General features: G+C 51.7%; 4 protein-coding genes across 4 annotated transcripts; 3 read left to right on the top strand and 1 right to left on the bottom strand.

The window, feature by feature from the left end:
* Positions 1-4122: 4122 nt before the first annotated feature.
* NCLIV_045170 (hypothetical protein) lies at positions 4123-4941 on the top strand (the record flags this gene model as incomplete). The annotated part of the gene is made up of 1 exon (XM_003884066.1): positions 4123-4941. One exon carries the CDS (start codon positions 4123-4125, stop codon positions 4939-4941), a length of 819 nt encoding a protein of 272 aa, XP_003884115.1.
* Positions 4942-7442: 2501 nt separating this feature from the next.
* On the top strand, positions 7443-11802 carry NCLIV_045160 (conserved hypothetical protein; the record flags this gene model as incomplete). The annotated part of the gene is made up of 9 exons (XM_003884065.1): positions 7443-7467; positions 7770-7940; positions 8491-8580; positions 9421-9467; positions 9915-10007; positions 10346-10376; positions 10777-10838; positions 11161-11196; positions 11689-11802. 9 exons carry the CDS (start codon positions 7443-7445, stop codon positions 11800-11802), a joined length of 669 nt encoding a protein of 222 aa, XP_003884114.1.
* A 2533-nt stretch (positions 11803-14335) lies between these two features.
* NCLIV_045150 (conserved hypothetical protein) lies at positions 14336-16306 on the top strand (the record flags this gene model as incomplete). Its single annotated transcript, XM_003884064.1, has 4 exons — positions 14336-14401; positions 15157-15213; positions 15439-15497; positions 15934-16306. The coding sequence occupies 4 exons, from the start codon at positions 14336-14338 to the stop codon at positions 16304-16306; spliced, it is 555 nt and encodes a 184-aa protein (XP_003884113.1).
* A 2671-nt stretch (positions 16307-18977) lies between these two features.
* Positions 18978-21278, bottom strand: NCLIV_045140 (conserved hypothetical protein; the record flags this gene model as incomplete). Its single annotated transcript, XM_003884063.1, has 4 exons — positions 18978-19317; positions 20141-20312; positions 20544-20736; positions 20859-21278. The coding sequence occupies 4 exons, from the start codon at positions 21276-21278 to the stop codon at positions 18978-18980; spliced, it is 1125 nt and encodes a 374-aa protein (XP_003884112.1).
* Positions 21279-22178: the final 900 nt, after the last annotated feature.

The raw sequence follows: 22178 nt of genomic DNA, 5'->3' as shown, positions 1-22178 counted from the left end.
GAAGAGAGGGGCGCAGGAAAACCGTGAGACGGAAGGGATGAGGCGAAGCGAAGGGAAAGTAGACAAAAGAGGGCAAGGAGCAGAAAACACACAGGCACATGAAAGAAAAGACAGGAAAGAAGGAGGGAAAGTGAGAAACGAGGACGAAGGAGAGAAAGTGAGAAACGAGGACGAAGGAGAGGAGCAGAGAAGAAGAGAAAGAAGACTACAGAAAAGAGAGCTCGCACAACGAAACGAGGACGGTCACCGAAGCGAAGGAAAAGGCTCACCTTTCAGGGGTTGAACCGAGAAGGTCATCGAGAGCCGAGAGCCCTCGGGGCGTCTCGAGATCTGGAGAGGCGACAATTTTGCAGAAGAAGAAGGGGCCTTTTTCCGTCGACGGGGCTTCGCGTTCGCCGGTTGAGGGAGGGTCGGCTGCTTGCAGCTCTTTGCTCTCTTCCCCCTCAGCCATCTTTCACGTCTTGCAGTCGAAAAGGGTGGACGAAAATAAAGAGAAGTTTCATTTTTTGCAGCACATCGAATTCCCTTTAGACACAGCCGCCGTCGGCGGACACCCGCGTCTCTTCCGACCGCGCACGCACCTGCTCTCAAAGAGGAGGGAGGGGAAGAAGAGGAAAGACAGGCGCGCGAGAGAACAGAAAGAAGGGAGAGAAGATGCAGGGAGACAAGGGGAAAGTGGAAGAAAAGGAGAGAAACGAACAAAGGCAGAAGAGAGAAAGGGTAAAAGGACAGCAAGAACCCGTAGACAGCCGTTGCACGGCGAGAGAAGCGAGGGGGTCGCAGGAACGAGACAGGACAAAAACAAAGTGAGGAAGGCAGCAACGGGAAGGCAAAGATGAAGGCGAGAGGGCGAGAGCGAGGAGAAGAGCGTTTTTTTCGGAGAAAGACGCGAAGACTTTTCAGAATTTTGGCACATCCGTGTGAGCGCTCTGCAGTTTTGGCTGCATGCTTCGCTGCATGCGCACGCACACCATTCCTTACTAGTGACTCGCTCGACGAGGCCACACAGTTTTTTCAAAAGCGAGAAACTAGAGAGAAGACAGAGGGAGATAAACGGAGAGTGACAGAGAGAATAGAAGAGAATAAGAGAGATTACGAGGGAGAGAAGGAGAGAAACGGGAAAGAGACAGATAGAATAGAAGAGAATGAGAGAGAATACGGGAGAGATAGAAAGAGAGAACCCGAGAGATAGAAAGAGAGAACCCGAGAGATAGAAAGAGAGAACCCGAGAGATAGAAAGAGAGAACCCGAGAGATAGAAAGAGAGAACCCGGGAGATAGAAAGAGAACCCGAGAGAAAGAAAGAGAGCAAAGGAGAGAGGGGGAGAAGAAAAGCCGAGGCATGATATACGAGAGATGAGATGGAGAGAGAGGAGAATGAGGCAGAAAAGGAAAAGAAGAGAGAGGAGAATGAGGCAGAAAAGGAAAAGAAGAGAGAGGAGAATGAGGCAGAAAAGGAAAAGAAGAGAGAGGAGAATGAGGCAGAAAAGGAAAAGAAGAGAGAGGAGAATGAGGCAGAAAAGGAAAAGAAGAGAGAGGAGAATGAGGCAGAAAAGGAAAAGAAGAGAGAGGAGAATGAGGCAGAAAAGGAAAAGAAGAGAGAGGAGAATGAGGCAGAAAAGGAAAAGAAGAGAGAGGAGAATGAGGCAGAAAAGGAAAAGAAGAGAGAGGAGAATGAGGCAGAAAAGGAAAAGAAGAGAGAGGAGAATGAGGCAGAAAAGGAAAAGAAGAGAGAGGAGAATGAGGCAGAAAAGGAAAAGAAGAGAGAGGAGAATGAGGCAGAAAAGGAAAAGAAGAGAGAAGCGAGGGTAGAAGAGGTGAGAAGAGAGAACAGGGAATAGATTGGAGGGCGAGTAGAACACGCGAGATGCGAGTATAAAGGTTAGGGGAAGAGACAGTTGAGGCAAATAGAGACACGGGAGAAGAGAAGCGAAATTGAGAAAAAGGAACGAGGGAGAGAATCATTCAGGAGCGAAGAACCGGTGGCGCTTCATCTTCGGAACTCGAGCAGTGTCTCTGCTCTTCTGTTCAGCGGTTTTCTTAGACACACACACACACGGGACCAAATCCTCAGAGATTTTCCCCGCCAATATATACTTGCGTACACAAGCAAAATCTCTACGATTATCTCTTGAGGGATAGGCTTTGTCTTGGCAGCAGAGAGACTTTCTGTACTACCACACTTCAGTGACACTGCAAGCGTTCCGTACAAATGTAAAAATAAAAGCTCGTCTTCCGTCTGAATGTAGAGACCAGCACGTGGGGACCTGTGTGAAGAATGTGCGCATGCAGATTCTATTTTTGAGGTCAGCAGGCGCGCTGCTTTTTCAGAAACGCCCTACCTCACTTAAAACATAGGGAGACCCAACAACACTAACGTGTAGATGCGCTAATGCGCGTCTATAAAGCTAGATGTATGAAAGCACATCCATCGATTGTTAACATGAATTTTCAAGACATACATACATAGACATATACCGATTTATAGCACACACATATATAAATACAATATAGCCGCAAGGGCATATAGAGGATGTATATATACGCACACGGAAAACAGGTGCGTTTATCAATATACATGATAGCTACAGCGATACAGAAAAGTATAGATAGAATATCTATATTCATGTATAGTTTGAGGAAGATGAATTATATATATATATATATATATGAATGTATATAATGGATATATGAATATATATATATATATATATATATATATATGGGTTCTGGGGTGTGCTGGCAAGCAGGTTTCGGCGTGTGTAGAGAAATTTTCAAAGCCTTTCAAAAAGGCAGATTGGACGATTTGACCCAGTATTGTTTTTAATTTGCAAGGTACGACGAGAAGTGAAGCTCTTCGGGGGAAATTGGCCCGTCTCTGTCTCTGCTTTTTCCGGCAAGTCAAAACGAAGGCAGAGTATAGACCCGTGAGGTCGCTGAAGCCTCCCAAGGCTCGCAAGACACCCGGCACTCTCGCCCCTTTCCTCCTCCTTTTCCGTCCAGGAAAAAGTCGCCTTTTTACCTCGCTCTCTACCAGGAAGGAATGTGGAAAAAAGGCTGTGCGGCAGATACAAAGCGTCGCTTTTAGATGCACTGCCGAGATTCTCTCAATCGCCTCGTCGGATCTCTCGAAAAAGCGTGGGGTCCGTCCGCCTGCTCTGCGGTCTCCTGTGTCTCTTCGTCTTTCTCTTTTTTCGTTTCCCTCTGCTTCCTGTGTCTCTCCCTTTCCTGTCCTTTTCTCTCCGTCGTCTCCCCCTTTTTCTTTTTATGCTCCGTTGTGGCAGATTTTTCTGCTTCTGTCGAGCTCGGTTCTCCGCGACAACCGTGGGTCTGCTTCCGCGAGTGAGACTGTTCGCGCAGGTGCGGAGAGACACACGCAACCCGACAGCGTATGGAGCGTTGCAGCTTTTGCCTCGAGCCGTTCCTCCGTCTCTTTCCCAGCGTTTTTGTCTCTACAAATTTACCCTTTTTTTTCTCTTTCCTCCTCTCTCTCTCTGTGCGCGTGTGAACACTCATGCAGTCTCAGCCTGCCTGCCGATTTGCGTCTTCTCTCCCTAGGCGTTCGCCGATTTCGCCCCTTTTTTGTCCCTGCGCGCAGCGCCGGGAAACTTCGCCGCCCTCGCTCGGCGAATTTGCCGTGCCGACAATCACTCACATCGAGAGAAGAAAGAAAGGCCCCCCTTTTGCCTGTGGCGAGGCGACGACAAAACCAAACGTTGCCCTCGGCGCCCTCATGTCTCTCCTGTCTCTCTTTCTCTTGCTTCTTTCCTCAGCATCTCTTCCCGCCTCGGGTCTGACGCCGCGTTGCGTGCGCGCCTTGGAAAGAAATCCTCCGCACATGCTGCCTCCGTTCGTCGCCCGCTCTCGATTTCTCGCCTTCCTCTCGCAACCTCCCTCGATCTTCCCTTCGCGCTCCGCCTCTCTCTGTGCCTCTCCACCTCAGTTTTCGGCCAAGCTCTCCGTGTCTCCTTCTCCCTCGTCTCCTTCTCCCTCGTCTCCTTCTCCCTCGTCTCCTTCTCCCTCATTTCCTTCTCCCTCATATTCTCTAATTTCTCCGCGTGCGTCTTTGCGCCGTTTCTCCTCGTCTGCCGTTGCTTCTGTGTCTCCAAACACACTGGCCGCCATGGCATCCCTACAGCCTGGAGACGGGTACGGCGGCGACGGCTTCCACCGTTTCCCGACTGTCTCCGTAGACGGCGCACCGCGTCCTGCAACGATTATTTTCCTGCACGGACTCGGTGACACGGCTGCAGGCTGGGCGGACTTGATCAGCCTCCTCTCCTCGCTCCCCTGTTTCCCCTCGCTGCGCGTGATCCTCCCGACTGCGCCAGTGCGACCTGTGACGCTCAACGGCGGGTTCCCCGCCCCTGCGTGGACCGACATCTTCTCGCTGTCCAAGGACACGCCGGAAGACCGGGAAGGGTTCCTCGAATCGAAGCGGCGAATCGACGCCATCCTTCGGGGCGAAATCGAAGACGCGCACATCCCGCCCGAGAGAATCGTCCTCGCCGGATTCAGCCAGGGCGGAGCCCTCGCGTACTTTGTCGGCCTGCAAGCCCCGTACCGCCTTGGAGGCATCGTCGCGCTCTCCACCTGGACGCCGCTCGCCCAAGAGCTCCGCGCCAGCGACGCGTGTCTTGGAAAAAAAGACAAAGAGGGACAGGGGCAGACCACCGCGGAGGGAGAGACACAGGAGACACAGGGCCCTCGGGGTCCGACGCCGGTGCTCCACTGCCACGGCGAGCAGGACGAGTTGGTCTTGTTCGAGTTTGGAGAGGAAAGCGCCGCACTCGTGAAGCAGCAGTACGCAGCTGCATGCGGCGAAGAAGTGGCGAAGGAGGCGGTCAAGTTCCGGCCCTTCCGAGGCCTCGGGCACTCGGCGAATCCGCAGGAACTCGCAGAAGTCCGACTCTTTGTCGAATCCGTGCTGAAACCTCAGTGAAGAAGAGAAAGAAGACAGAGAAAGAGGGACGGGGAGGAGGGGAGAAAGAGAAGGGAAAAATGCGCGGAACTCCAGACGAGAGAGGACCGACGAGGATGTCAGATGTGGGCAGTGTGCGTGATGGCCAGCGAGCTCGGAGGTGATTTGGCTGCGCTGAGGCGTCCAGCGCTCGCTCCTGTTCTCTCCTGCGAAAAGCGTGACGTTTGCGTTGATACAACACGAGAGCAGTTGTGCAGGCATACAAACAAGCATATGCCCACGCAAATGTTGCCATGGAGGTATCGCTCGCTGCTATTCCTACTCTCGTTCTCTCGACGTAGCGGTAGGCATATATACATATATATATATATATGTATATTTAAGTATATAATTACATATTGGTTAACGCGCGTAGAGGGGCAGACGCAAGTAGTCCTGAGTGTTGTCTCTGTCATGTCGTTTTCATGCTTTTGGTCGTGGACTCAAGACATCTCTCTCAGTTTCTCCATCGTCACTCGAGGTGCACGAGAAACGAAATGCTGTTCGAAAAATGAGGGGAAACGCGCTGTGCGTTGTGCAAAGCGGCCGAAATCGCGAGCATGTTCCCCAGAAGCGTCTCGTTCTCTCTGCCTTCTTTATCACTATCTTCCACTCTTCCTCTCCTCTCTCCCTTTTCCATCTCCCCCGCTTTATCGCATTTTCTCTCGTTTCCTCTAGTTTTTTCCCTGCTTCTCTTGTCTCTGTTTTTTGCCTGTTCTCATTTTCCCCGTTCTCTTATTCTGTCTCGTTACTTTCCCTGTTCCGTCTGTCGTCCTTTCTTCCTCAGCATCTAGCTGTGTTTACTTTAGTGTTGTCTCTCTGGTCATCTCACTCTCTCTCCTGATCTGCGTTCCTCTGCCTTTCCTCCCTCGGCTCTCGTTTCCTTTTGTCTCTCTCTGACTCTGTGTCTCCTTCTGGATCTCTGCTTTCGCATTGATGCTTTTTCTCTTCTGGGAACTTGAGAAGCGTTTCGAGTGGAAAGGGGGAACGGAGACGCACAAAGACGAAAAGGAAAGAGGCAGACGGACGGCGACGACGAAGTCTCGCTGCGGGGCTCTGCTTTGTATTTGAGGATAAAGTTCTGGTGTATCTCATCGAGGTAGCATCGGAGAGTCAGTGGACACACATTCGCCGAAAAAGATTCTTTTCTGATTTGGGCCGGAGAGGAGAACTGGCGACCTCGAGTGGGTTGGAAAAAAGGAAGCGCGCGAAACGAAAAAGACGGAGAAAACAGGCAAATGAAGACAAGACGAAATCAGTCACACAAGGACAAACACCGATTCGCCCTAAAGCGACGATTCAGATTCACCTGCTCATCGTCAGAGTGCAAACACAAAAGGAAACGAGGCACGGCGAGGCACATGCGAGAGGCGAAGCGCAAGTCCCCGCATCGATGTACACACATCCTCGTACATCAGTGTATACGCATATATTTACATAAATGTGTGTATACATAGGCCTCGCTTTATATATATACTCATACGTATACACATATACATCTACACATATATATACTCGTGTATATATATGTAGGCCGATGGTCACTTGCAGACAATGGAGAGAGCAGAGAGACGAGAAAGCACAGGAAGAGAAAGCGGACCAAGAAAACACAAGGAAGAAGACAATTGGAGGCGTTTCCAAACTTGCACACTGAGTGCCGGTGTATGTACACTCCAGCACACCCATTCCGGCGGGCACCGGGCTGAGGGCCCCGCGCGCGCAGAGCCTGTCTGCAGCTAGCAGCACCGGAGCATGCAGAAATTTGAAAGAGGGGAAGCAAACTGGCTCTCAGTTCTCCCTTCACTCGCTTGTTTTGAGTCCATGGATAGGAGAAGAAGATCTCGAAGAAAAAACCGGCTTCAGAATCACCGATTTGTCGGCGTCCTTTCCGTTTGGGGTGTATGTACACAGCGAGCGCATGCACATGCAAAGTCTTGAGTCGCACACGCAAAAAAATCGATACAACTCTACAGGCGGCATGAGCGAGCATCGGTTCCTAAAAAAGAGAAAACGCGAATGTTTTTGTTCCTAGCCGCCGTTTCTGAAAAGACGCGATTTCCTGTTTTCCCCTCTTGTGACAAGAAGGGCGACCGCTTCTCTCCGTTTCCTTCGCCCGACGCCCAGAAACCAGATCCGATTCTCTTCTTCCAAAATCCGTCGATTATCTTTGTAGCCTTTATCGTGCTTGTCTTTTTCTCTTCTCTTATTTCCTTTCCGTCACCCTTTTACAGCGATTTGTCGCTTTTTCCTCCTTGTCGTCCCTCTTCTGGCCTCTCCAGTCTCTCCGCTGATCTTCCGTTTTTCCTTCGTTTTCCTCTTATTTCTTCTCCATCTCCTTCGCCTTCTGCTCCTCCTCTGCCTGCTTTTTCTTCTCCTTTTCCTTCTTCTGCTCCTTCCTTTTTTACACCTTACTCTTTTTGTTCTGTCCCCTGTCTGTTTTCCTCTGCTTCACCTCCCCCTTCTTCTCCTCCCAGCTCGACAAGATGGTGTTCACGTTCACTTGCAGCGGTAAGGCGTCCGTGGACCTGCATTCTTCTTGCTTTTCCCCTCTGTCTGCTTCTCTTCTTTCCTTTTTGTTTCCCCTCTCCTCTCTTCCCATTGCCTCCTTCGTGTGTTTCCCACGCCGACAAACACGCGTGCGACCGGGGGCGCCGTCCTGCCCCGTCGCCCCTCCTTTTCACGCTTTTCTTCTGTCCCTATCTTTCTTCTTTCCCGTATCTTTCTTCTTCCCTTCTTTTCTTCTTCGCTTCTCTTCTTCTTTCCATCTCTTCCATTTGTGTCTATCTCTTTTCTCGTTCTTCTTTTCCCAGATCCTCGCTACGAGATTTATATGGGGCGAGACAAATTCGAAAACGAAGAATTGATTGCTCACGGATGGCCCGAAGACGTTTGGTTCCACGTCGACAAACTCTCCTCTGCACATGTATACCTCCGCGTGCCTCTCCCTGATCGCCCTCTCCCAGATGATAAGCAAGAACCAGGTACGTACAAAACGAAACATTTCCATTTAAATATTTGCATAGATATGTGCATTAGTGTGGCGCTCCTATGTCTTCTACACAGAGATGTACGCCTGAGCATACACATTTGCATACACACACATAAAAATTCTGTGTAGGTATGTATGTTCATAAGCAATATCTTTATATGGATGTCATCTTGTCTGAATGTATAATATATATATATATATATATATATATTACGATGTGTGGCGCTAGGGAATTGCTCTCAACATATCTATATCTGTCTACACGCGTAGTGTTTCACTGCACATAAATGTGGATATATCTAAGCGCCCGTGATCCCGTGGTATATACATATATGCGTAAAGGTTCATGTCTGAAGATGCCAGCACATCGATACAGAACACAGCAACGCCTCGCGGTCCGGGAGAGAGAGGAAAGGAGACGTGGGTAGGGGCAGCTCCAAAAGAGAAACAGAGAAATGTCTGCGGTTTGTGCTTTCTCGAGGCGGCGAGTTGTCGTTCCGAGCTGTGGGGCTGGCACGCATGCGAATGCATTTTGTTCTCAGATTTAAAATCCATTCCTCAAAAGGTTCTCGATGAAGTTGCACAATTGACGAAGGCGAATTCCATTGAAGGATGCAAGCAGCCCCAAGTTGGTAAGTTTATTTCGTCCTCTCTTTCTTCTCTTCTTTGCTTCGCTGTGTCACCTCTTTGGCGACAGGAAAGTGGTGTACCAATACGCGCGTGCACGTTTGTGATCGTGCTTCCACGTGAATGCGTGCACTGCCGTGTTGTTGTCTTCTCACATATATACACCTATAAATAATGAGGTAGATATACGTTATACGCACATGTTTTTGCTGGTAAACTGTGAGGTGCCTATTTCTACGAATGGTCTAAGCGTACGTGCGCCTCGAAAGACAGCGAAACACCTCTACGTGTGGGACTCGGAAATCCCTTATCAGTTCAAATTGTATACGCATGACAGGAAATTACGTACATATATCCATATGTGGACAGTGTCACGAAAAATATGCAACTGCATTTTTAAATTTTATGGCCATGCCTACGTAAATCCGTATATGTCAGTCTCCTCCCGTATCTGCATCTGTGTATATAGGTAGCGTCTAATATCGGAATCTATCTATATCTATGCTCCTTTATCAATATCTCTATCTACGTCTCTATCTCTAGCTCAGTGTGACTGTATACCGGTGTCTGTACACCGGTGTCTTTAGATCAGCGTCTACCTATATGCCTACTAAACACCAATTCATAGATGTATGTACAGATGAACCTGTTTGCGTCGCCATATGGAATCCTCGGGATGTTGTCCAACAAGTTAAGGTTACGTGGACGGCCACGACAGAACAGTGCGAACCCTGTCGCTCTGGTTTGTATTTTCTCTCGTTTGGGATGCGCTCTCCATTTCCATTCCTTTCGTCGGCGTTTCGCCCCTCCGACTCTTCTCTCCCCGCCGTTATGCTCGTACACAGACATTGTGTACACGCCATGGTCAAACCTCCGCAAGTCCGCGCACATGGTAAGCGACAGGAAGGGGGAAGAAGAGCGACAAAGACAAAAAGAAGCGGGAAAAGATAAGGAGGCGGAAAAGATCGAAAGGAGGAGAAGACCGACCCATGAAGAGACAGCAGGGGATGAAGGCGGAGAAAGGGGGCAGAGAGGAAAGCGGAGATCGCGAAAACAAAGAAGAGAGAAGGAAAGAGACAGGGGAAGAGAAATGACAAGGGAAAGCGGAGGAGAGAAAAATGGTAAAGGGAGTGAGAAAGGGAAGAGACAGTGATATAAGAAAAGAGAGGACGAATGAGAAAGGGAAAGAGGAAGAAAAGGACAAGAGAAAGAAAAAGGGAAGGGGGAGAAAGGGAGGCGACCGAGGACGAGACGCTGGAAAACCTAACTGGGGTGTAGCGCCACTTCGGTTGTACGCAAAACGTGCAGCTGGAGGCTCCTCCGTTTTCCGCTTTTTTAGGACATTGGCCAAGTCGGCTTCAAAGACGAGAAGCGCGTTCGCCACATCAAGCACGTCGCCAAAGACCGTGAAGTCCTCAAAGCCATCGAGAAAGTAAGCGAGGAAAAAGGGAAGAGAAAAGAGAGCACAACAGACAGAGGAGAGAAATTGCCGCAACTCCAGGAACTGCAGCAAAGAAAACGAAACAAAGCGCAGGTACGCGTTCGTTGTTCGGCACATGGAAATGAGCGGCGAAGGCTTTCCAAGGCTCTCAAATAGACGTGCGACGTTGATGGGGAGAACAAAGATGTGGAGCGTTTGTGGTCTCTGTTGCTTTCACTTCCGTCTTGTCCTCTTACGTCGTTGTCTACGTGGTTCGATGCCCCTTGCTTTTCGTTCCTGCCGGATCTTCAGCCTAACGATGCTTTCCTCTGTGTGTCTTGTCTTGGCAGACTCAGCAGGAACCGAAGGTCGACCTCAAGGGTAAGCGGCACATCGCCTTGCAGTGTCTGCGTTCTTGTTCCCAAACGCTTCGGCCTCGACGCGGAGATCTACTAGAACCAATCTCTGCATGCAGATAAGAAGCGCCAGGCTATGCAGCTTTGGTTTACCAGTGTATTTACCAGTACATAGATGTGTGGACAAATGTATAAAACTGTAGCAGATTTTGCATGAGCTTAGGGTTCTGGACGCAAGTGCTAAACTCCATTTATATATGTATATTTATAAATAAAAGTACGTTGCGATTATGCTTCCGAGGGTATGTAAGTGTTGAGTGCCCCTTTGTGTATCTGTTTCTGTGGGAGCTCTGTCCGATTTTCGTCGGATTCTGGAGTCCATGTTACTTTGACAAACATCGCTGGCTGGCATTTTGCCTTCTCAGCTGCGAGAGAGCAACGCGATCGGGAACAACTGCGCAAAAGGAAGGAGGAAATGCGACAGAAGGTAGGAAGAAGAAAGAAACGGTGCCACACTGCAGCGGCCAAGCGAGCGAATCCGGTTCGGCTGAAGCCACGAGAACCCGTTCTCTCGTTAGCTCGGCTCTTATCTCTTTCTCTCGCTATCGCTCTCTTGCTCTCTCTTTCTTTTGCTGTCTCTCTCTTTCTTTTGCTGTCTCTCACTTTCTTTTGCTGTCTCTTTCCTCCTTTTGCTGTTGCTCTCTTTCTCTTGCTGTCTGTCTCTTTCTTTTGCTGTCTCTTTCTTTCTCTGTCTTTCTTTCTTGTTCATTCTTGTGGATGGGCACTTGCTCTCTTGTTTGTTTTTCTAGCGGTTGGAGGAGGAGGAAGCAGCAAAACGGAAGGAGGTGAGTTCAAGAAAGAAGCAGAACTGAGGATGGGGAGGCCGAAGACAGGCCAAGCAGCGGTCATGTGCACAGACAGAGGAAGAAGAGGGGAGAGAGGAGAAAGACACACGGAGTGGGGGAGGTCCAGCGTCTGTATGTGTCATGCTCTCTTTTGGGAAAGAACGCCAGACTTGGTTGGAATTGTGGGGACGCTGTGGGGCGGAAAGCAACCTCGCGCTTTCTCGGTGGTGCACTAACTGTTTAGTTGCGTGCGGACGTAAACGCTGATGTAGAGAACGCCTACCCGATGCATGCGCCTTATACACAAGAACATGCATGGCCACCTACCTCAATAGACATGTACTTGTATAGAGACTCATGTAGTCGTGGATATGCTTTTGTATGTGCAGGTGACCATGCACCCATATGTAAATATTTATAAGGGGTGGTGTTGCGTGTGTGAGCGGTAACAAGTCAGATTTTTTGAGACGTTGTTTGTGCATGCTTGTTTAGGAGGAGAAGCAGCTGCGGTGCTACGCGTCGCTGCAGACTGTGGAGCCTGAATTTACAGATAAGGGCGATGGGACAATTGAGAGCTGTAGAGCAATCGAAGAGGACTTCCTCTGATTTGCTTTGCCCGTCTGTTGGTTTGGCATCTTCCCGGCTTCGATTGTTCACGCAAACGCGAATTTGTGCTTTTTCCTTGTCCACAAACCGATTTTTAGCGTTGTGACGACACGCATACCTCGCTGCTCCAGGCGCGCGGTTTGCGCGCGGTTTTGAAACCGTGCCCTCGCTCTTGGAGGTGTACGCAGTTTCGTGTTTTCCCCTCTTTTTTTCCGATTACCTCCAGATTCATGACGTCGGCAGGCCAGCAACTCTGCCGACTCAGCCTGGTCAGCAGGAACAAGCGGTGCTGCATGCATACTCCTGTAACGAAAGAACTTACCTGCATCTAGGCCAAAATGTAGAGATGCATACGTCCACATGTACACATATATGTTCACTCACAGACACTAGATATATATATATATATATATCGGTGTATTAATAAGCAAGAGGATCGGAAGCCTGTATAGCAGGTGCAGTGCCATTTCAGCGGGCAGCCACAAACAATCCAGGTTACCCTCAGAGGAAGCAGTCTACCTAAGTGAATATCATTATATTCGTACAGCTTGCATACAAATGTTGGTTTTTTTAATATACGTTGGACCCCACTATAAATGCACGTGATTCGGATGGCGAGCTTTGTTGTGCTCCTGCCGTGGCACCCGGTATCTCGACCCAGAAAAACAGAATGCTCATCAGAAAGCACCGGAAACCGTTGGCACGTTTACCGCGATATACACAACCATATTGTTAGGTATTAACATACCGAATAAAAAATGTACCAAGTGCAACGAAATTCTCCTTTAAATGGCTATATATACCAGAGTTAAAAGGGCCGCAGGCGATTAGCAAACCTTACATATACCTATCCTTCTATCCATCTCTATACACATGCGTAGCAGGACCTCCCGGTAGCACGGTACAGGTGTTGGAGTTTCGCCTACGCACTACCCGCTGGATTGTTTCCTGTTCCCTGGTGTTCATCTTTTCTCTCTCCCGGAAACTCTTCGCTCTTTGTTCATGGTGTATGGATGCACGTGCCATCAAATCAGCTCGGCAGTCAAAAAAACGGAAAGGCACCTGCGCGCTTTCGCTGTCGAGGCGTCGTTTGCTTGTACACCCGCCGGAGTTCGAGAGGACTGAGAGGCTACACTGACGCATATTCACGTGACCCTCATGAGGGAAACCGCACTCTCTCTTGACTGAATTGTGGTCCAGCGCTTGTTAGCAAGTCGCACCCGATTGTGGAGAAAAGCGTGGTGTCGATCAATAGCGGGGAACGAAAATGCCATAGGAAGATGTAGAGTGGATTTCCGTTGTGAGACAGCGTGGAGTGACAGGGGCCCCGTAGAAACGGAACAATGTTTTTTTCATCAGCAAGGCTCCTGTGTAGTTTTCAAAGATGAGAAAGCTTTTTCCCCGGAATCGAGCAACCAATGGAACAAACAGTCGGCCAGTGCCGACTGAAATGGAGGGTAGAAGAGGTGCGGGGTCTCAGTGTCGGGCCGCGAACCGAGTGCTCGGTCTAGCTACTCATCCATGTAGATACTAAGGTGTCGCCGTATCTCGGCAGAGGTGAAAGAATAAGTCTAGGCATAACAGTGGTGAAGCCTGTGGCGTAGTTAGAAGCCAAGGATGCCCGGAGCGCACGAGAAAATATGGCGTGGACGAATGCAGAACAAACGAGTAACTATACCGACATTCAATTACTCATCCGCTCCCCACCTCTATCAATTGGTGTGGCAGTCGCTCGGTCTCATGTTCCTGACCGAGTGGGTCCTTTCTTGCGTCCCGAGGCCACATGGCTAAGCGAACGAGCACTCATCTTCCCTCTTTGGAGCAAACCTGTCCCCGACCTTGTCGCCGGACACCGAGAACTGCTCGCCCCAAAGTGAGGCGGCAGCGTCACGTGCAGACCGTGAAAAATTGTGCACGATTTGTGTGTGTAAAGTGTGGCTGCGCGCGATCTACATGCGTGGCTTCCAAATGGTTTCCCCATTTTCCCAGAAATCACTGTGTCGTGGAGCCCTGTGGCGGAGGCCCATCTTCTTTCAAATTGAAGGCGACGGTAACGCAGTAGGGAAGCTAACCTTGCTTCCACTGCGAACAAGGTTATTGACAGATCGAGGAGAAAGTACGAAGGCTGGAGGTTTCTTTTGCTTGGTCTCATTCGAAGTTGTCTGACTCACAGTAAACAGCTGGGGCTGCGTGGGACTGATTCCGCAGGTCGCGTGGGACTGCATCTGTATTGGGAATCGGATTCGGGGCTACAGAACGCCGTCGCTTTTATTCCGTACTCGTGTTTCGAATACACCGCGGTTCACCCCGGTTCGGAGGGGGCTCTGCAAACGACCCACACATACCGTTCTCGTGACAGAGCGCGCCTGGGAGAGTGGACGAAAAAACAGCGGCGCACTGAGTTCCCGTGTCTCTAGGGAAGAGAGCCGGAAGCTCGGCGCCGAGAGACACTTCTCGAGGCTTTTCTGACTTTGCAAAGTCCAGGCTGGCCTTTCGCAAATGTTGCACCATTGAGCGTTCTGTATCAAGGAAGATGGAGACGACTTCAGTCGTGTTTCGTGTCAAAGACGTGAAGGCGTACCGCCAGCTTGGCGGCCGGGTGAGTCTCGTACTTGCCTGTGCAGGGCTTTCTCATGCACGCGAGGTCTCGACCAGAGACGTGTCACTTGTAGAGTCAATCTCGTTTGCCTCTGGCATCTTGCCAGTGCGCAACGAGCGAGCGACCCGCCACACATTGAATAGAAATTCTCTCCTTGTCGCGAGAATGGAGTTGTGTAACCTGTGGACCTTTAGCCAGCCACGGGCCTGTTGCCTAGAGAGTCGGGCTGCGGGTGACAGATTGCACATGCAGCCAAATGCGTTTGCGCATACGAGTTCAAGAAGCTTGCAGGAAGGATTCCTGTTTCCGTTTTTTGACTTAACGAATGGAACGGGGGACGAGATGTAGCAGAGGTAGAGGACACCTAGACATTCTGGGGTCGTGCTATGCATACATTAAAGATTCTCTCTCGTAGACAGATGGGACTGTCCGTTTCGCCAGCGGCATTCGTCTGTGCGTGTGACTCAGTTCAAGGTTACCCAGACACGCATTTCAGCAGGGGTCTGAGTGCGGGGCAGGTTTCCCGCTCGAAGCACCCTGAGAGTCTACTAAGGAACGGGGTCTAACCGGGGTATTTCGGCCGTATGGCTGGAGCTGCGTTTCGTAATGGGTAGTTGCAGCGCTCCCAGCAGTTGGATTTTCCCCTGCCATGATCCCTGCTTGTACGCATCGTGGACGGTCGCTACCTTCTGCGTTCATCGTCAACGCTGAAACTCAGTTTTCCGTCTAGCTGCTCCACGGCTGCATGTGATCAGGACTGGTGGTGCGCGATCTACGATGACCCTTCACGTAGCTGCTCATGGCAACCAACAGTAAGTCTCGTCGCATATTACGAGTTCCACGCCTTCATCGCTGCTCTAAGTAGAGAAACGAACTGAAAGCTTGACGCGACAAAAACCTGCCACCAGTAAAGTGGTGAACAGATGTGCCACACCGCAGCGGATGACAGGAACAGCAGATACCTCTCCCGCTCGATCGGGGGTTTCTCGTAGATGGGTCACTGCTGACTGCTTCGTCCTACATTGACCAACTTTCAGGCTTACCTTGGCGATGTACCGCCCCCCATAAAAGCAAAAATGTCTGACATGAAAAAACGGTAAGGATCCCTGAGCCTCAGCTGTTCCCGCATGCCGACTGCCATTAGACCGCCCGGGGTGGCGAGCCCTCGCGGACCCGCCGAGCTGCTGATCAGCTGGTAGGTCGCAGGCTGACGAACAAACACGTTGGCCACGCTGGTTAGGATGGAACTGCCGGCATCTTCCTCTGCCCTCGCCCGGCACAAGCCATGAGAAAAACCGTTTTTTCGGTTGCCCGGGGCATGAGCAGCCTGCCCAACGCCGTTCGAGGTGCAACAAGGAGCGAAATCGACTCCTCTGTACAGCGACACTCCAGTTGCCTTGCGCGTGCCGAAAGACTCGTATGTTCAGTTTCTACATCGGTCAACCTTGGTACGTCTGCGAAGTCATCAGATGGATAGGAACCTGCCGTTTCGCTCAGACGAAGTCCCAGGCTGACTCCCTTGCTGTGTGTAGGTGGCTGTCCCGCCAAATGAACAAATATCGCTTACTGGTTTTGATCCTTTGGGTAGGGGCGCTCGCGGCGCTGGCGATGACCGGTTACTTGCTGGCCAAGCATTGGGAAACGCTGTTTGCTGACCCGGACGCTTGGCAGGTGCTGTACACTCTGACGCTGCCGGTGTGGAGCTGGGGAGCGATCTGCGGGTTTCTCAGTGTCCTGCTCGCGGCGCTTGCCATTCGGGTGCAGTCCAAGGTTCTCCCGCATTACCAGAAACGCGGCACACGCTCTTTGAAAGGCTTCGTCGGGGCCAAACGCCTGGCAGGAGGTGAGCCTCCGAAGCCGACGCGCATCCAGCCTCTCCGCCAGTGCAAACACGTCGAAGGCTGAGCGACCGAGAAGGCGACGGGGTAATACGCGCCCCCACATGAATCCGTCTAGCGTCCTTTCCTCAGTTTGACTCATTTATTGGTGCTTCCATCCTGTCTGGACGGGCTGGAGGATTCTCCACTTTCAGCACTCCAGACACCTTCCGCCTCAAGGTTGCAAACCCTTAGAACGCCGACTGCTAACACAACAAAGAACAGTGTAAAAATCGCAGAGCTCTGACATGAAGTATCGGAAAACGGACGTAACAGCAGTTACGCGCCAGAGCCCGCGCTTGTGCACATTGGGCTGCCGGTCAGAGCTCGCACAGAAAATTCGCACTTCCTACGAACGGAGTGACGTTCCTATCCACCCGTGGCCCGAGGCTGACAACATGACGTTCTGCCAACACAAAAACCTTCTCTGTGATGGTTCTGCGAGCCTAGAACTAGTTGGGAAGTCTGATCCTTAACTTGGTCTGCATCAACCACGGAAAGCCAATCCAAACCGAACACCCCATGAAGACACGGTGTCCAGTCTGTCCTTCCGTCTGTCCCCATTTGGCGCCTCCCAATATCTGCATCTGCGGCGTTTTTCGTTCCCAGAAAAATCTCCGTCGTCGTCGCGACGTCGTCGGCGAAGCAGCAGCGTTGTAGGGCAGTCGCGCCGTCGTTCGCGTCTCCTACCTCGACGGCAAAGCCCCTCGACGGGGGCCCTAGATTTTTGGGAAGAAGAGAATGGGTTCGTGCACTTGAGTAATGCAGGCGGGGCAGTTGGCTCCCCGACACTTCGCATGACAAGCCAAAGAAGAAATGACTGGGAAGACGGTGCTGCCTCGCCCTCAGAGGAACATGGTTGTCCTTAGGACAGACCAGTTCGCCCGTGATGGTTCGAGTCGCGCCTGTTCCAAACATTCGCAATTGTCTGATCACAGAGTGCATTCTATTTCTTTTGTGGACCTCCCCCTTTTATCTTAAGTGGAACTTGAGGTGCAAGGACTCAAGAATGAAAACGACTGCACTGGAGGACCGTCCGACTCAGTGGATTTGGGGCTCTCGCATCCCTTGACTCAAACAACTGAAACGCTTCGCGAACGAAACGCCAAAGCGTCAGACACAGATCTTTCATCGGTCTATGCCACACATGCTCAAAAACAATCTTTGACCCAAAGAATGCCCTTTGTAGCCCTCGCTGCGATAACCAGGAATGCGAATTCTGTCTTGCGTTCGCTTGACACACCAACGGGAGCGCATCCCAACCGTTTTCGTTGATCGTTGACAAAGACATACCGGTACCTTCCCGCCACGGCGTCACACTGCATCCATCCACCGCCTTCATCGTACAGTCAGTCGCTCGGAGTCTGTTCTGGAAAAACACAAACCGAGTGCGCCGACTGCCCCTCTAGACAGGTACAAAGCCTTCCCCATGCTGTGGCCGCTCCCAATTCATGCATCTGACTAATTGCTACCTGGTTCGGCTTCCATCTGCCTGAGCTAGTGGCCGTAGAGCGACACACCCACTTCCCGGCACTCACGGAGCGCACGCATTGGGACCAAAAATAACCCAGGAAGAACGAAACACTTCTCCCGTTCCAGACTTCCGTTTTAGCCGTGGTGTAAGAAGCCAGAGAAGCCAGGAGGAAGTCTCCTTTCGACGACACGCGGCGCCACAGTGCCGGACTGCACCCATCTCCGAGTTGTCTTTTTTTGGCCGATGAGCCGCTGGTTCGTCCAGATATTCTGAGGGGCGAACGTATATTACCGTGGTAGCCAGAAATACGCGATCGTGTTTGTTCTTCAGGAACGCCTCCAGAGCTGCTACAGACATTCTACGCACTCACCCAATCCGCTTCAGCGTGACCGGGACCCTAAACGCCGAGCCGTGTATTCTAGCCACCTCTGCAGCCTTTGCTTCTCGCGGCGCCTCCGCAAACACTCAACCGCACCCTTGCTACATTTCAGCATGTGCGCCCGGCTTTCCAATATACGTGTGACGGACTACCGCATTTGAGAAAACGAAACATGCGCTCTAGGGAGCAACTACCTGTCTGTTCGAGCACCTCCACACAGTCTCTGGCTGCGATCCGTTGCAGGCGCACAGCCAGTTTTTATGTGTGAATGCGCAGCGGCGAAGTCGCTGCGACTTGACAGGAACCGTGCAGCTCTGTCCCTGTGGTTTCCGCACAATGTCTAAGGGGGTGGAAGGAGGGAGCGGACCCTGCCAGAGATGTGTGGCATGTTCGCCAGTACATGCAGCCGGCGACGTGGTGGGCAACCGCAGCCGCCAAGAGGCGGTTACCCGCGAAACGACACACGGACAGACGGAAAGTTTATGTTTTCCCTTGTCACTGACAAAGAGATTTTGATAACCACTAGGGTGACTGAACGAGAAAGAGCGCGGTCGCTCTTGAAAATGTTAAATGCATGGTGCTGTCCCCTAACCGTCGGTATATCGTCTCACGGAAGAAAACTAATACTGACGCTTACTTATACATATATATATATATATATAATACGCATTCACGCACATCACAGGCAGTCATGGACCTGCGCAAAAATGCGATGCGCATGCAGAGCTGTGCAGATCAATCCCCACATTCACATATAAAAAAGTAGGTACATGTGTATGAGAGCCACACCTGTTGCCTTGCAGTTGTGCGCGACTCGATTTCTGTTCTTCGTTCCCCGCGGAGAGTCTAAAAGCCATGCATGGATTTCGTCCATCCTCCCTTGAGAACTTGAAAGTTGTGCTCGCGGTCTCCCGCGCCTGACCCTAGAGCAGCGTCATGAAGCTTGCCTTGTGTGCGGTGCGTAGGCATGCCAGATTTCTTGCGCGGCGCGGCCAACTTGAAGAGACGATGCTTGTTGAAAAGCTCGCCGTCAGGCTGAGGAAGGAACCGAATCTCGGGAGTGTAGCCGAGCTGCAGGCGACGCGCAATCTGCATGCGAAACTGCGGGGCGGCCTGCTCGAGGCGCCGCTGGATGTCTTCTGGATCATGCGAAGATGTCAGCGTGTAGTACACGAAGCAGACAGATCTGAAAAAACGCCGAAGAAAAAGGCATTTAAGGCTCGTCTGTTCAACAGTGCACACTAGGCGTTCTCACGAACGTGGAACCAAGCGTCAGGGAAACACCAAACTCGAGAAGCTCCACAGTCCACACCCGTAAAACTGCCTCGCGAGTACGGTGAGTGGGCTCAAGCCGGGACGGGGCGCGACTGTACAGCACTAGGGCACCTCCAAATCTACGTGTGTACTGCCACATTTGTCGGCAGTGAAGACGTTTACAAGACTGTAAAAGCACCATCTCACGAGTCGAAGGAAAGGCAAAACACCGAGAAGATACCAGAGCCCCGCCGAAGAACGGGGACGCCACTGAGAGCTTACACATCCCCGACACGGGAAGGTGTTTTATCGCAAACCAATGAGACTTTGAAGTTATGGTTTTGGGCTCGTGAGTGTCTCTCGATATCTAGCGGAGTGGGGAAACAGCAAGAAACGCGGGAGAAAAGAGTTGACCAAAGGCAAGGGAACACCGCCGAGGAAAAAGACGGAGACAGCCGAAAGCAGAACCAGACACACGAACACGGAGTAGGGTAGCGAAGGAGCGCAAGGCAGAGATGGTGTTAACAGGTTGTCTGTGCATTGGCGGCGTCGGGTCTATCTAGTCTCTAGGACAAATCGGTCGACCGGACAGACGAACACGACGAACAAAAAGTTGGAAGAGAAAAATGGAACCCGGCTATGTGCCTGGGTCAAAGGCACGGCTCGCGGCTAAATATGTCTGGGGGCTGGAGTGGCACATGCCTCGTCCGCGAAACCTGTTGCGGGAATGCAACAGCACACGCGCGAAAACTCACTTGGTGGTGCGTTGCTCCACGTGGTGTATCGACACCGAAGCCCCGTCGAGGACGCTGTAGAGCATGTGGGGCGAGTTCCAGGTGAGAAATTCTTCCAACTGCGCTTGGATCAACCTGCCGAGCCGCACCGTGCGCCTCGCAACGTGGTATTTGATCGCGTCGACGATGTGGCCTGTGTGAAGAAAGAAGAGAGATGCGGAAACACGTGGAACGAAAACGAGAATCACACGAGAGGACAAGGAAAACCCCAGATGTGGAAAGGGAAGATCAAGGGGCGGATGTTGGGGCCTTCAACGAAGTCAGCACAGAGCGCGCTTTCCTTTGCGGATTCGGAAACAGAAAAACTCCCGACGGAGAACGTCCCCCTACCTCACACCAAAGTGGAGAGAAAGGGGAAACGCACCTGCAACATTCGGGGCGGGAGCCTTCATCAGCTTTGCATTTGCGAGTTTCTCTTCGCGGATTTTCGCGCGGATCCGCGACACGAGTTCCTCTCGCTTGGTGTCTCGGACCATCTTTTCGATTCGCGCGCTGTACCCAGGGTTCTCGCCAACGAGTCCCGGCACCTCTTCCTCCTCCTGTAGGACGCGTTCCTTCTGAAAAAAAACCACAAAAAGACAAAGCGAGACGCTGACGGTCGAGCCCGGCGGCCTTCCTCTCCTCGCTCTACGGAACGAGGACTGCTCCGCGCCCCTCTCTCTCTCCGCCCTTTTCTTACTTCTTCATTTTCTCGGAGAAGCAGACGCGCTTCGCGCTCGGGATTCGGCAAACCGTACATCCGCAGCCAGCGTCGGCGGCGGTCCTCGTACAACTTCTCGCTGTACGCCTCCTGCATCGCCTTCGCCTCCTCGTGAGTCAGGAGGCGATACGGAGGCGGAGGGGAGGAAGGAGAGAAAGACGAGGGAGAAGCGAAAGGCGAGGAAGAGGGCGCGGGAGCAACAAAATCGCAGGCGACAGCGAGGTCCTGTTCACTGAGAGACATGGCTTCCTGTTCATCGTGTTCAAAAGGAGCGAGATCGGAAGGGGAAGACGGTAGGGACGACACAGCTGCGTACACGGCAGAAACAGGCAAATCGGTTGTGAATGTTTGACGCATCGTCGTCGTTTTTTCATTCCTCCTCGTCCCCGCTCTTGCCATCCTTTGATGCAACTGACGCCTAGACACATTTTTCCCTTTCTGCGTGTGTGCCGTCGTCCAAACATCGTTGGCGGACTTCACTCTCTTCTCTCCCGAGTCGCTCTGCTACACTGTGTGGGCTGTGTGACTCGGATGTGAAACCGAGACCGCGCATTCGTCTCCAGTCTCTCGCTCACTCGCTCTCTGCATGCAGGTTTTGTTGGCGTCTGGAGCTGTAGGTGGACAAGCTGCGATTTCGGATGCTTGTCGTTTCGTCGTTTCAATGACTTACCGGGTCTCGGCCTTGTTCCTCGCAGCGCCTGATCTTCGCGGTCCGCCTCTGCGGCGAGGAGCAACCGCTGTCTCCGTCGAAACTCTTCCTCAACGTTCCCCACACTCTCATCTTCGCCCCTTCTGTTCCCGTCTTGTGCCCCGCCATTCAAAATTTTCTCGCCTACGCGGTCCCTGCGTCTCCCTCGATGCAACAAGCTGAGCTCGCGAGAAAAGCCTTCTGCGCGGCTGCCCCAGAAAGACGATTCGGCAGGAGGGGAAGACGAAGGAGACGGAGAAGGAGAAGGCGGTCTCTGTTTCCGATTCGCCCTGGTGAGGGGAGCGGCAGCTTCGTTTTTTTCGATGTCGCCTACGAGGCTCTTGACTGACTCCGAGAGGAGATTGTTTTCCAGTCTCTCTCGTTGCCGGCGCGTTGCGCGAGAGGCAAATGATCGCGAAAAACAGAAAGAATCAGAAGCAGAAGCAGGCGAGGAAAACAGACCAGAAGAGAAAACAGAGGAAGAAACGGAGGAGGGACACGCAGGAAGATGGAAATGGAATGGACCTGGATGAGAAACAGAAGGCAATTGAACTGAAGACGAAGGACGGGAAGAGAAGAAGGGAAGAGACACGGCCGCTGGCTCTCTGAGA

The sequence above is a fragment of the Neospora caninum genome, chromosome X (assembly GCF_000208865.1).
Source record: "Neospora caninum Liverpool complete genome, chromosome X".
NCBI lineage: Eukaryota > Apicomplexa > Conoidasida > Eucoccidiorida > Sarcocystidae > Neospora > Neospora caninum.
The sequence above is the reverse complement of the archived record's forward strand: the minus strand, read 5'-3'. Positions and strand labels throughout refer to the sequence as shown.